The sequence below is a fragment of the Carcharodon carcharias genome, chromosome 19 (genome assembly GCF_017639515.1).
Source record: "Carcharodon carcharias isolate sCarCar2 chromosome 19, sCarCar2.pri, whole genome shotgun sequence".
Taxonomy (NCBI): domain Eukaryota; kingdom Metazoa; phylum Chordata; class Chondrichthyes; order Lamniformes; family Lamnidae; genus Carcharodon; species Carcharodon carcharias.
In genome coordinates this window covers 49295684-49309926 of record NC_054485.1, presented here as the reverse complement: position 1 = coordinate 49309926, position 14243 = coordinate 49295684, and the positions used below count along the sequence as shown (strand labels likewise).

The following is a 14243-nucleotide window of genomic DNA, read 5'->3' as shown; positions in this document are numbered from 1 at the left end:
GGCACTTGGACAAGGGATTGGGAGGCTGCGAATTCCTGTAGAATTATTTCCCAGTGAGAGCAGGATTTCTGAGGATGTGGGCAAACAGATGACATCCTTCAACTGCCCCTTTAAAGCTGCTCAGGAAGGTTCCATTACAGTCTGAACAGAGATTCTGAATCTGTACATTTCTTCCTAGGTAGCCTTATTCATCTCAACCCCCACATAAAACTCTTATACTCTCATTGTATTGGTTTGTGCAGTGATCTCTGTACTTCAGAATCATTTTGAAAGATCTAATGTACAGTTCTGCCAATCACAGATCGCTGGTCTAATTATAAGTAAACCACTGCCTTATTACAACAGCTACTGAATCCTTCACTTAGAGACTTGCAATTTATAAAAGGAGTGAGCTGATATCAAAATGCAAGTCTATTGAAAATTAGGCTGTTACTCCAATGCAGTACTGCTGGAGTGCTGCACTCTCTGAGATACCATCTTTCAGATAAGACGTTAAGCTGAGGCCCCATCTACTTTGGTGGATATAAAAGATCCGATGGCACTATTTCAAAGAAGAGGAGTTGTCCCTAAGCGCTATGGCCAATATTTATCTCTCAACGAACATCACAAAATAATGGATAATCTTGTCATTATCGAATTATTGTCTGAAGAAGTTTGTTGAGAAAATTTGGCTACCATGATCTCTATTTACAACAGTGACTGCAGTTCAAAACCACTTCTTTGGTTGTAAAGTGCTTTGGGGTGAACTGAGATCATGAAAGGCACTATAAATGCAATTCTTCCTTTTGTAATTAATCCTTTCTTTTAAAAATGCCATTATGATAAATTAAATTAAATCACCAGCCCCCAAATCCTAAAATCATTGATAAATTAACGCAAGGAATTCAGAAGACACTTCTTCACCCAGAAAGCACTAAAAAAAACATGCAAGTGCTTTGACTACATGTGGTTGAAACAATTAGCATAAGTATATTTAAGGGATAGAAATGGAATAGAAGCATAAGCTGATATATTGAGGTGAAATAAGGTGTACAGAAGCTAGTGTGGAACATTAACACCGCTACCTGAGGTTTTACGCCAAATGGCCTGTTTCTCTGCTGTAAATTCTATGTTGAGTATTGCTGAAAAAAGAGATATGTTTTTGGCCTTGCACTCATCAGGATAGATTCACAAGAATACCAAATCTCAAAGGAAATAGTTCATATTACATGAGAAGAGGAGTACTGTTTGGTTGGCAAGTGGACTCTGGTAAATTTTTGTTCCCTTTGAGATTTGGTATTCTTGGGAATCAGTCCTGGTGAGTGCAAGATGAAAAGATTCAACAGCATGTCTCTTTTTTCAGCCATACTCAAGGTCTGTGCTACCAACCGACTGAATTCTATGTTAATATTTTTTAAATTTTAAATCCTCTTTAGTGTTTCTTAGTTTCTGGAGAGTTGAAAGTTATGTTAATAGGGCTAGATAAGAAGAGTGGGAGGAATTTCGTGGAGTATAAACAGCAGACTGGATCTATTGGACCAAATTGGCAGTTTCTGTCCTGTAAATACCAAGTTAGTTCGATTTTGTTCTGAATACTTAGCTCTGATTCTGTAGGAGGCAGTGCCTACCATGGGCTGGTCTAGGACCACGCAGTGTCTTAAACACTTTCAGTTGGTTGACTCCTTGACTAAGGACGAGAGCTCCATAACAAAAGGACGCAACTGCCAGCGAGATGAGCCTAATGACCAGATGGCAGAAGTAGCAGCGTAAATGAGTTCAATTACCATGAGAAGGAACAGCATTTGAGAGCAGTCATACACAGAGTGAATGGCTGATTGTTCCTGTGGTTGACTGACAGTGGCTGCACAGTAACTATAACCTTTCTAAGAAACATTGGCACCACATCAGCCAGAGTAGCCAATCACATTATGCTGCAGAGTGGAGCAGTTAGTTCCCTCCGCTTCTCCCCACCACCCAATACCCCTGCCGCTAACCCCGTTCCCTCTGATGCTATGGACCTTGTGCCTAAATGACCCTAAAAATGGCTACTATTACTAATGAAGTTCGTGAGTTAGATTTCAACATCATCGCTAAGGTCATAAGGTGCATTTCGGCTTTGAAGAGGTAACTTTTCTTTTTTTTTCGTTGAGAGATTTCCTCCATTCTCCCACCATACCCTGTATCCATGCAATTTTCTGCTGAGTTCCACTTAAAAATACAAAGAACAGAAGAATATGCTTCAAAATTCCCTATACCAGTGTCAAACGCAATGAACGCTGCACGATAGCCAGTAGAAAAGGTGATCTCTTCCAATTGCAAACCACATGATTCAGGCAGCATTTAAAGGTGCCCATTTATGCACAACCCTAATGAGTTAATGCCCAGTCAATCAAACTCTACTGATCCACTCTCCAGTAAACTGTTCTTGTCAAAATTTTGAAGAAAACATTGATTCAGATTAATTTTTTAAAAAGCAACCCCACATCCAGAGGGTTCAGCGAGTAATGATTAGCTGTACATACCAGGGAGGCCTCTGGTTCCATCGCCTGCTTGGCTGTTGCTTGACAGGGGTGGGGGGAATGACAGGAGAGTGTTCATCGTAATGCCCCCTCAGGGAAGAAAGGGAAAAATTGGTCAAAATTCCTGTTCATGCTCAGCGTCCAATGATCCTTGCTGGAAGTGTGTGTGTGGATACATGGTCAGGAAATTGAAGTCTCCTGCAGTTGAAAGTCTGACTTATCACGCCTGGGCTGGCACATGATCAATGGTTGACCCAGATCTTCCTGTCAGCGGTGAAGCTGTGGCGTACACCACTGCCTACATTTAAAATTGCATTCTTACCTTTTTCTGTTGGTTGTGGTGGGAACCTCCTCTTCTGGCTGCAGCATGGATCAATGCAAGGTCTGGTTGAAGTGAAACCATACCACCTTTGTTGTCATGAACTGAAAGGCCCCTTGTGGTCTGCCTTAGGAGATCATTGGAAAAAGTTGATGGAAAAAGTAGTGGAGGGAAAAAGCTGCACCTCCCATCACTTCCCTCAAAAAATTGGTTTTACTGTTGCGTAGATAACTTTACCTCCTGTGAAAACTGGCTGCCTACTCAATGGTAGAGATATCATTGAAAAAGGAGAAAGAACTCGTATTTACTTAGCATCTTTCACAGGATGTTCCAAAGCACTTTAAGTCAGTGTAGTCACTGTTGTAACATAGGTAACATGGCAGATAAATTGTGCACTGCAAGTCCCACAAACAGCAATGAGATAATGACAATGTAATCTGTTTTAGATAGGGTTGGTTGAGGAGCAAACATTGGCCAGGGCACTGGGGAGAACTTCCATTTGAACTTTGAATAGTGCTATTCGGTCATTTACATGCACCATTTCGTTTGAAAGACAGCAGTTCTGACAGTGCAAGCAGCTAATTAATGCCTTCCTAAAACAAGTGACTGGAAGAGTAGGCTGCATTCTCAACATTGAGTACCGGATGGTTTTTCCGAATATTCTGTTCTTTTTGTACTAGCAATTTAATAAGAAATTCACAACGGTATTTGCATAAATCTGGCATCAAATAAAGAGCATGTGAGTGCCTTTATGCTCTGAAAACCCATGTGGAATATCCAGAGCCTATACAGTGTAAATAGCCCTAGCCCTGCTACTAGTCCAGTCATTGCAGTGCCAGTAAAATGGTGGGTTATTCCTCAGGGAAACGACTGACTGACAATGTTGGGATATATTTTTATTCACAATGCTGAGCACTACTAAACGGGCATGAGTTTGCCTAAGTTGCTGTATCCTCAATGCGATTTCTGACCAGAAAGTGATAACAGTGCTGTCTCAATGCCATTTCTTCCATCTATCCAGTTCTGGGGACGTTATATTGGATGGATTTATGTAGAAGGAGTTTCTAAGCTCAAGGCTGGAGTGGTTATGGGCAGAGAGGTCATCAGAAGCAGTCCATAAAACCTGGCAACAATCAACAGAGTAGTAACCAAAGCAATATAGTTCATGAGCAAATTGTACAGTATTCTGATCTGACCACATCTTGAATACTCAGTCCATTCCTGGTCACCGTGGGTAACATACAGTGGAGACAGTGCAGAGAATCACAAAGCTGATCTCAGTGTAAGTGGTTTGAATTAGGAGGATAGATTGGAGGAACTTGGATGTTTTAACCTCAAGAGGAGCTTGGATATTTTAACCTTGAGTGGATGCATAACATTGTATTACAGGAAAGGTACATCTAGGAATTTGCCTTAATTGAAATGGAGACAGGACAAAGGAATCACAAGTACAAACAATTAAAAGGCAAATTTAGGACGGATAGCAGGAAGCTCTTCTTCACACAAAAATGTCATCAACATGTGGCTAGGCTTCTAGATAGTGTAACGGAGTTGAATGCCCTTGGTTTTTATTAGAATCAATTGGATACTGCAATGGGGTCTTTAGGGTTATTCTTGATAGATGAACTAAAATAAACTGAATGGCCTTCCTCACAGTTAATTATAGTGTGATCTTGCAAATGGAAGCTTAGCTGTCTTCTTCTTGAGAAAGATAGTATTTGGAAATCCATAGTATATTAACAAATAATAACTTGTATTTATAAATCGCCTTTAACACAATATATCCCAAGACACTTCACAGGAGGATCTCGGAATCAAGGGATAGGGGGAACGGGTGGGTAAGTGGAGTTGAAACTGAAGATCAGACATGACAGGCTTGACAGGGAGTATGGTCTACTCTTTCAATTTCTCATGTTCTTAGCATTATAAAACAAAATTTGATGCTGAGCCACATATTGTGATATTAGGTCAAATAACCAAAACCTTAATCAAAAAGGTAGGATTTAAGGAGTGTCTTGAGGGAGTAAAGAGAGATGTAGAGGTTTAGAAAGGGAATTCAGAGTCTAGAAGCTTGGCAGCTGAATGCTGGAGCAAGCAAAATTGGTTATTCTCAAGAGGCCAGAATAAATGCAGATATTTTGGAGGGTTGTGGGTTTGGAGGAATTAAAGAGATAGGGAGGGGAGAGGCCACGGAGGGATTTGAAAAGAAAGATGTGAATTTTAAAATGCAGGCATCGCTTAACCAGGAGGCAATTTGCATCAGAAGGCAGGGAAGATGATGGGTGAACAGAACTTGGTGTGACTAAGGACACAGCAAGCAGATCTTTGGATGAGCTTATGTTTATTGAAGGAAGAACATGGGAGTCTAGCTATGAGTGTGTTGGAACAGTCAAGTCTAGAGGAAACAAAGGCATGCATAAGACTTTCAGCAGCAAAGGTACCTGAGGCGGGATGGAGTCAGGCAATGCTATGGAGATGGAAATTGGCAATCTTAGCACTGGTGCGGTTATGTGATTGGAAACGCATCTCACGGTCAATTGCGACATCAAGATTGCCAACAGTCTGGTCCAGCCTCATACAGTTACCAGGGAGAAGGATGGCAGCGGTCATTAGGGAATGGAGATTGTTGCAGGGATTGAAGACAATGGCTTTGGATTTTCCAATATTTAATTGGAGGAAATTTCTCTTCATCCAGTACTGGATGTCAGATAAGCATTCTGATAGTCTGGTGTGAGGAGATGATAGTTTTGAAGGATAGAGGGACAGTAGCTGAACCATGAACAATATCAGCTAACCTGGGGACCATGAAGTGAAGTTTGTTGGTCTGCAGTTTAATGGCAAAAGGGTCAAAGGAGCAGGAGGTTCACCTCAGGCAAAATGAGCTCAGAGAAGGCTCTGAAGAAGTCATGCGGACTTGAAACGTTAACTCTCTCTCTCCACAGATGCTGCCAGAACTGCTGAGTTTTTCCAGCATTTTCGGTTTTTCTTTCAGATTTCCAGCGTCTGCAGTATTTTGCTTTTATTTAAGTTCAGAGAAGGCATGGGAGGAGATGGGAGAGAAACTAGAGAAAAAAGTGATTTCAAGGCTAGGGCAGGAGGAAATTTTACTGGAAGTCTGGCCCATTGGACCAGGGGAAGTGAGGGAAATGACTAATATTGGAATTATGTCAATCTAAATAAAGTCAGACCAAAAAATTAATAAAAATACATTGTTCATTCTGTTAAGTATTGGTCCTTTTAAAAATACATCAGAATTAATACTAACATGTTAAAAAATGTATCCATACACAATATTTTGTGAAGAATTATCAGTGTGCAAATCCTTTTGTGAAGTATGACAGCAATCGAAATTCCAGTGATAACAGATAATTTCAATGAAGAGGAGCCTGTGGTTGGTCAGGAAGAGCCAGATTGATGGCGTTTCTCATTTTCAGCCCCATGATTTATGTGTTCTTTTTCAAAGGGAATGTCTTTATCTTAAAATAACAGTTGTGTGGCTTTTGTATACGTTCAACATCTATTTGTTTGCTTTTCTTTCCTTTTTCATTCTCTCTTCTCAAAAATTAATACAATGCAAGCGAATACTGATAAGATACTGACCTCCAGGCTGCAAAGCAGTTCAATTAACATCATAGACTGAAAATGACATGATCACTGAAGCACTATTGATTAATGTTGAATTCCTTCATTGAATTTACAACACAGAAGGTGCCCCTTCTGCTGAACATGCCTGAGTTCATTCTAACTCTTCAACTGGAGCTAACTACTCTATAACAACATCTTGCGTTCACATAGTGCCGCTAATGTAGGAAAGTGTCCCATGGCACTACAGAGGTGCAATCGACACAAAATCTGGCATCGAGCCAAAGAAGGAGCTATTAGGAGAGGTAACTCAAAGCTGAGCCTTAGTGGTAGGTTTTAATTAAGGTATTTAAGGAGGTAAGAGAGACAGAGAGGGGTTTGGGGAAGGAATTACAGCTAATCCTCAATGACTGAAGGGGTATGGGCACCAATGATAAAGATAATGGGGGAACTCGAGTTTGAGAACTGTGGACAAGATTTATTCCGTCTCGTACTTCCTCAATCAATGCTGGCAGGAGGTTGAACCTTATTAATTTAGATCAGATTTAAACTAATTGCCACAGATATAAAGGGCCTGCTGCTTCAGTTTGTGTCCTTTGCAGACTTATTTTGAAGGATGTTTATTAAGTGCTGAAGAAAGATGAAACTTTTTTTAAACAGCTAAGGGTGCAGTTTTCTAAAGTTACACTATAAAGAATTACATAGCCTGTTACTCCGCTGTAAATTTTATTCAGCCCAATTGACCCATGCCAGTGTTCATGCTGAGCACAATCTTCCTCCCACCCTACTTCATTCAACCATATCAGCATACTCTTTATTCATTTTCCCTGATATACTTATCAAGCTTCCCATTGTAGTCCAGAAACACACAATACACAGCAGTGAATTAGATTTATTTTCTTTAACTTTGAGTTTCTTCTCCAAGGCCTTGCTTGAGTGTTGAACCTGAACAATTGACTGTTTCTAGGCTAGATAATCTCCCCCTTCCTCCCCCTTACCCTCTCTCTATCCCCCACCACCCCCTCCTTACCCCTTCTCTCTCCCCCTCTCCCCCATTCTCTCCCCCGCACTCCCCCCTCCCCCCACCCTTTTCTTTTCCTCTCCAGCTGTTTACATCCTCTTGTTTTTCTAAATTCTGATTGCACAATATATTCCTGTGTCCATAATATTCACTTGCTTCAATAATAACCAACTTGCTTCATGTTTGCCCGAACTTTTGTTTCTTCCCATTGCAGTAAAGTTACACTTCCACACCCTCTCTCCATCACTGAGTCAATCCAACCCCGGGAATTATCTTTGTTGCATTTATGGTGAGCCTGTGGAAAAAAAATAATTTTGGATTCCTAGTTTAAAATATTGCTTATATTAAGTACTAATGATCAGAAAAAACGTGGGCCTGAATTTTTCCCGCATTGAGTGGGCTTGGCGAGAGCGGGCAGGGGGCTGTTGTATAGCCAACCACCGCCCACGATTGGCTCCGCACTACCATTTTATGCGGCAGGCCAATTAAAGCCCGTTCAGCGTAATACACGAGCGGTAACGCTCAGCGCTACCTGTGCAGGCAGGGGGAGGAAGGAGAGTCGGGGTCAGCGCTCTTTCGCGCATGTGCACCAAACAGCGCTTCACTCTCCCTGAGGCACGGTGCTGCCTCAGGGAGATTGAGGTGCTTTTGAAATAATAAATAAATAAATAAAATTTAAAAATTAATAAAACGTGTCCCCTCATGCGACTGTGTCACGTGAGGTAGGACATGTTTTTATATTTCAGAAAATTTTTAAATTCAATTTGTTAAAGCTTTCGCAAACCTCATCCCGCTTGTAGATGAGGATTCTTAAAAAATGTAAAGGCCGCTTGGCTTTTTTGCCTGCCTGCCAACCGTTAGGGTGGACAGGCAGCTTAAGTTTAAAATTAATTAGTTCCTTAATAGGCCTTGTAATTATCGGCTGGTGTGCAGTCGACTCCGGTGCATGCCTGCCAAATGAAACATTGCGAGACAGCGTGATGACATCGGGACACACGCCCGATATCATTGCCCGTCATTTTATGCACTGGCATGTCGGGCCCACCCCCGCCTGCCGACTGAAAAACCCTGGCCCTGATCAAGATTTGGGATCCCATTTTTCTTGTAAATTATCACTTGATCTTCATATTTACTAAACTCCTGTCATGCTTCAGTGAGATTTCCTTTCCTATTCAGAGTATGAGAATGGGTTTGCTGTGATTTTATTCTGTTCACTCTGTTCCATCATCTTCTTTGGAGCTGCAGTGATCGAATGCAGTCAACAGAATTTTTAAGGCAATCACATCAATTAACAAGACTGGCCATCTTTTGAATATTCACATAAAAAAACTTTGCCAAGGCATAGCGAATACTGTTTCCAAAGTTGAGTGTTGGCAATGTGCAGAGGATGTCCATCAGTGTGCTTGTTCACATGCATAAGTTAGAGCTAAGCCACTCAGAGGTGATGTCAGGAAGCGCTTCACACAAAAGTTGATGGAAATTTGGAGCTCTCTTCTCCAAAAAAGGCTGTTTGAGGCTAGGTCAATTGGAGGTTTCAAAACTAAGGTTGGTAGGGTTTTGCTAGGAAAGGGTATTAAGAACCTAAACAAGTAGATGGAATTTGGAAAGAGATCTTCCATGATCTAATTAAATGCCTTATTCCTGTTATGTTGCAGTGTTACTATGTTCCTGTGCAAATGTGTGTATATGTCTTTTGTAGGTCACCAGTAACCAGCATTACAGATCTGTCATTGATCAGTTATCATTACTGTTAATGATCTGTCCATCCTTCAGTGTAGGAGATTTTTCATGTCAGTAAGTTACAGTTTGGATCTATCATTGAACCATGTATGTTTTCCTGGCAGGAGCAGAACGATCAAAGTTACTCAACAGTAAAAACCGCATCAACGACTGTGACCATTACTAACCTGAAGCCTGGGACGCTCTACGTATTCCAAGTCCGAGCTTTTTCATCCACTAACTATGGGAACTACAGCCCAAGCATTGAGGTGCAGACATTAGGGGAGCGTAAGTAACACTGAAAGGTGGAAAAATGGGCATTTCTCATTTTGTATGTGTTTACATTCATGAGTCTGAGAGCTGGCTTCTAATCACTCAGGGTATTGTTAGATCCTGCAGTGGATATTCAAACTCTAATTGTGCACAATAAAAAAGTCAATTATCCAAATTCGGCAGCTTTTTAGTTTATTTAAAATAAACTAATCGTGCATTTCCATATTCTCACTCTAGATCTGGAGGAGATTTAGGTTGTATCATTATATGACAATTACAAAGCCTAAGGAGGACTTCAAAGGGCAGATCTCCATTTTATCTACTTTACCTTTGGCCTTTTCAAATCTAGTGACTTCTGAACCTACATCTAACCAGGCAATGAGATGCACATGACTGTCACACTTTAAACAATAATAGGAGTCAACTCACAAACTCAAGTAATTAGTCCATTGCACTTTACTGCGCTTTAACATATACAACCACAGCACTAAGCTTCAGGTTTTCTGCCTGCACATACTACATCAGATTACTTAGGATTATATAGGATATATGGAACAGAAACAGGCCATTCAACCCAACCGATCCATGCCAGTATTTATACGACACTCGAGCCTACTCCATCTTTTCTCACCTAAATCTACCATTGTAACCCTCTATTCCCCTCTCCCCATTTGCTTGCCTAATTTCCCCTTAAATGCACTTATTCAATCACTTCAGTCACTCACAGTGGTAGCGGGTTCCACATTGTTACCACTCCTGGGGCGAAGAATGTTTGCCTGAATTTCCTATTGGATTTCTTGATAACTATCTTATATTAATGCCCTCTAAGTTACGTTACCACAAAAGGAAACATTCTTTCTGTATCCACCCTATGAAAACGTTTCATTGTTTTAAAGCCCTCTGTTAGGCCACCCTCTTTTTTTTAGGAGAGCAGAGACTCAGCCTGTCAATCCTTTCATGATATTGGATAAACCCTGCGCTCCTGGTATCACCTTGTAAATCTTCTCTGCACCCTCTGCAGAGCCTCTGTATCCCTTTTATAATATGGCGACTAGAATTGCATGCAGTACTGTGGTCTAATCAAGATTCAATACAAGTTTTTCATAACTCCCCTACTTTTCAATTCTACCCCTCTAGAAATAAAATCCAGTGCTTGATATGCTTTTTTTATGGCCTTGCTAATCTGAGGCACAACTTTTGGTGCTTGATTATTTGTATTCCGAGCTCCCTTTGTTCCTCTACCCCACCTAACACTTTCCAAGCACTAAGTGAGCCCCCTATTCTTCCTACCAGGCTATCTCACATTTTTCTGTGTTGAACTTCATTTGCCAAATATTTGCCCATTCTGCAAATTCATTAATGTCCTCCTGTAATTTGTTGCAGTTGTCTTCGGCATTGACAATCCCACCCCCACCCATTGGCCCCTCCCCACCTGATTTGGCATCACCTGTAAATTTAGAAATTGTGTTTTTGATTACAAAGTCCAAATTATTAATGTATATTGTGAACAGCTGCAGTCCCAGCATTGATCCTTGTGGAAGACACCGCTTTCTACCTTTGCCACTCTGAATAACTACCCTTTATTCCCACTCTTTGTTTGTTGCCTTGAAACCAGTTAACAATCTATTCTGCCACTTGTCCACTGACTCTACATTGCATGGTTTCTGTTGAGAATACATAAATCTTGATTTTGTTTTTCCATTTAACAAATCTCATGTGTAATAAAGTATGTAAATTGAGATTTCCTCTATCGCCTATTATTAAAAGTATGCAGAGCTGTTGATGAAACCTTTAGTTACCAAGATAGCATTGCACATAATATACAAGAGTTTAACGTTGAAGTTGTTCCATTTTGTAGATTGTGAAGATACGGTTAGCTAACCGGTAAGACTGTGCTTTTATTTTTGACCCTATATGTCTTCCATAACAAAGCTCCCTTCAAGTCAATTTAGATGCAGTGAACCTCTAGATGGCTGTAATTATCAGGAAAGACTACACAGGCTACAGCTGTTTTCTCTAGAAAATAGAAGACTGAGGGCTGATCTCATAGGTTTCTTTGATATGGCCAATGTAGAGAAGGTGCTTATGTGATAATCCAAAACTTGGGATCATAAATATAAGAGTCACCAATCAATCCAAAAGGAACATTTTTATCCAGAGACTGTTTAGAATGTGGAACTTGCTATCACATGGGATTGTTGAAGTAAATGGAGAAGGCTATTAAAGTACATTGGGGAGATGGGAATCAAAGGATGTGCTAATAGGGTTAGATGAAATCGGGTGGAAAAAGGTTTCTGTGAAGCATAAATAACAGCATAGACCAGTTGGGCTGAATGGCCTGCTTCTGTGCTATAAATTTTACATCCTAGAAATCTATGGAAGCTCTGTCCAGGCGGTGAATGAATTTGTGCCCTTTTGTAGGTGCAGCTGTTACGTAGTACAGATAAGTGACACTTTGTCCAAGTTGGACTATTCTGCTTTCAGAGATTGAAATAAAATCCAAACATAGCAACATTTGATTGGAAAATTAATGTAGCTACAGCTATGGGATCATTAGGATTTGATTTGCAGGCAACTCCTCTCCAGGAGTGCTTTGAACCACCTGTGGCAAGTCCTGCTGCCCATTATTGTAAAGAACCCCTCTCCCCACAGCATTGATTTGAGGGGTTTTCCTCCACTGTTGGCCAGTGGCAGCTGGTGCATGTCATCCAGGATCCCGTGATCCAGATTTATCCCCTGAATTTAGAAGTTCTGTAATGTATCATATCCTGTGTCATAAATAAATACTTATGTTTATATCGACCATGATTTTAACTGGGGACAGGACATCATATTGGGGGATGGTGAGTTGAGTGTGAGGCCTGGTCCTTTATAACTCATTTGAACTGCTCTAAATTGTCCCCTTTCCAAATCTAGCAGAAATAAAGTCTATGTTGCTGGGCGAGACCATCAATTCATGCGAGTTGGGTGTATGATTAGTGTTGGGGTAAGGGAAGGAAGGGCTGTTGATGCTGATGTTAGGAGGGAGTGGGAAGGCCAGGACTGAGGAGGCCCAAGGATTCTTTGCAGGGTCTGGAGAAAGATTCTGACTCTGTCCAGAGCAAGAAACACAGGCCAAAATGATTAAAAGCAAATAATTATTCCAAACTTCATGGCGACTCTGCTGAGTACCCACCAGATTCTGCTTACAGTTTTGACAATGTCAGAAGTGCGTCTTTTAGTTAAAATTGTGTTGGGGCGTGAGTGACAATATCGGGCCATGACATCTGAATGTTAGGTAGTCCCCTGACTGCATGGGGTGGGGTGACCACACAGACAATTTTGTTGTCAAGTTAAAATAGCGGTTGGAGAGCATGTGGTGGAAATCTCTGCCAACTGGCATTTTAACTGTATGCCCCCTCTTTATGGGCTATAGTGCCTTGATGCTTCCATCAGAAACATCTGAAAGCATTTCACATAGAATGAATTACCTTTGACGTGCAGTGACTGTTGCTATATCGGCAAATAAAAGACAGTGCTACCCCGTGGAGTTTGGCTGTCAGATCATATGCTGATAGTTATTTTTTAAATCGAGTGCTAACTGAACGTGTGACAGTCTGTTCTCTCTGAGATAACCATATAATCTGTAAAACATTTTGCAATTTTAATTCGACCATAGATTATTTATATTTTGGATAATAGAGGAATTATAGTTGAGTTTCTTCATAATTAAAGAACATGCATATTGAACATGACTAAATGTGAAAATAATGAAGCCAAGCGAAATAATTTGTAGCAAAGAAATAGAAGTATATTGTCATGTAATCTTGAAATGTCCAGAAGGGAGATGTCAGTGTGTGTTGAACAATGCAATTAGTATTCCGAGACTGTTGGTCGCAGGTCTGTGATGGTGTCACTGGGGAGAGGATGCTACACGAGCGTCTGGTGTCAGTTCAAAACAGGATTGGGGGAGGACTGAGGGAGGGCAAAAGCTGTACAGGATTATCACCGCATAACTGATGGCATAAGGCGATCATTTTGATCATTGTTCCACTTCAGACCTGTTCTCTCAGACTTTAGCTGAAGATGGGTTAACCCTAAATGCACCAGGCCCTGTTGCTGAGAGAAGACACTATATGAAATAATTTCTTTGTGTGTCAGAGTTCTTGGTCTGGAAGATGCAGAGAGTAATGCAATCAGGGAAACCTGCAAAACTGCTAGCATAATAATCATATCTTTGTTTGATATGTTTTACTGTGCATAATGTATATTGGCTTGCATGTCTAATAATTGCACTAATTTAAATGGGCTAGTGCGCCTTAAATTCATGCCTGCGTCCTTCATAGATTAAGGAGAACTTGGTGGTACAAGTACAAGGCATGAGCTATCATCACCCCCACTTGAATCACATCCATGCACAGCTACATACACACTGCAGAGAGGATACCAGTGAAATTAAGCAGCCAGCACAGGATAAGGCAGCCAGTAGCAATGATGAGGTAGAGCTGGGAAAAGTTGAGGACCAGCCACCTTGTGTAACATGGTAAGTTCACTATCTTGAGCTGTAGACGTATCTTGCTTTACCTGCTTTGCAATGTGGGACAGTTGCAGACCACCACTTGCACAACATTAGAAAGTAATATTGTTAGATTGGACTGTGTTTTGAGCAAGTGACACTATTAGTGTTTCTGCTTTGGGACCTGAGTTATGCAGAGCAGAGCCAGAGTACGAACATCTCGCATGGATGTTCCCATTGCGGCTGCTCAGGCCAAACTGCAGGGTGCAGGCACAGTCTGCTTCAGCTGACTTGCAGAGCAGCTACAGGCAACTGTGAGCAAATGATTTCTGTGAC

General features: G+C 41.0%; 1 protein-coding gene across 1 annotated transcript in view; it reads left to right on the top strand.

Annotated features, from left to right (window-relative positions):
* LOC121291613 (ephrin type-A receptor 7-like) overlaps positions 1-14243 on the top strand; it is a 630124-nt gene that overhangs the window by 525381 nt on the left and 90500 nt on the right. The window contains exon 7 of the mRNA XM_041213056.1: positions 9265-9427. Within this exon, the coding sequence (XP_041068990.1) occupies positions 9265-9427 (163 nt within the window). The remainder of the gene's footprint in view (positions 1-9264; positions 9428-14243) is intronic.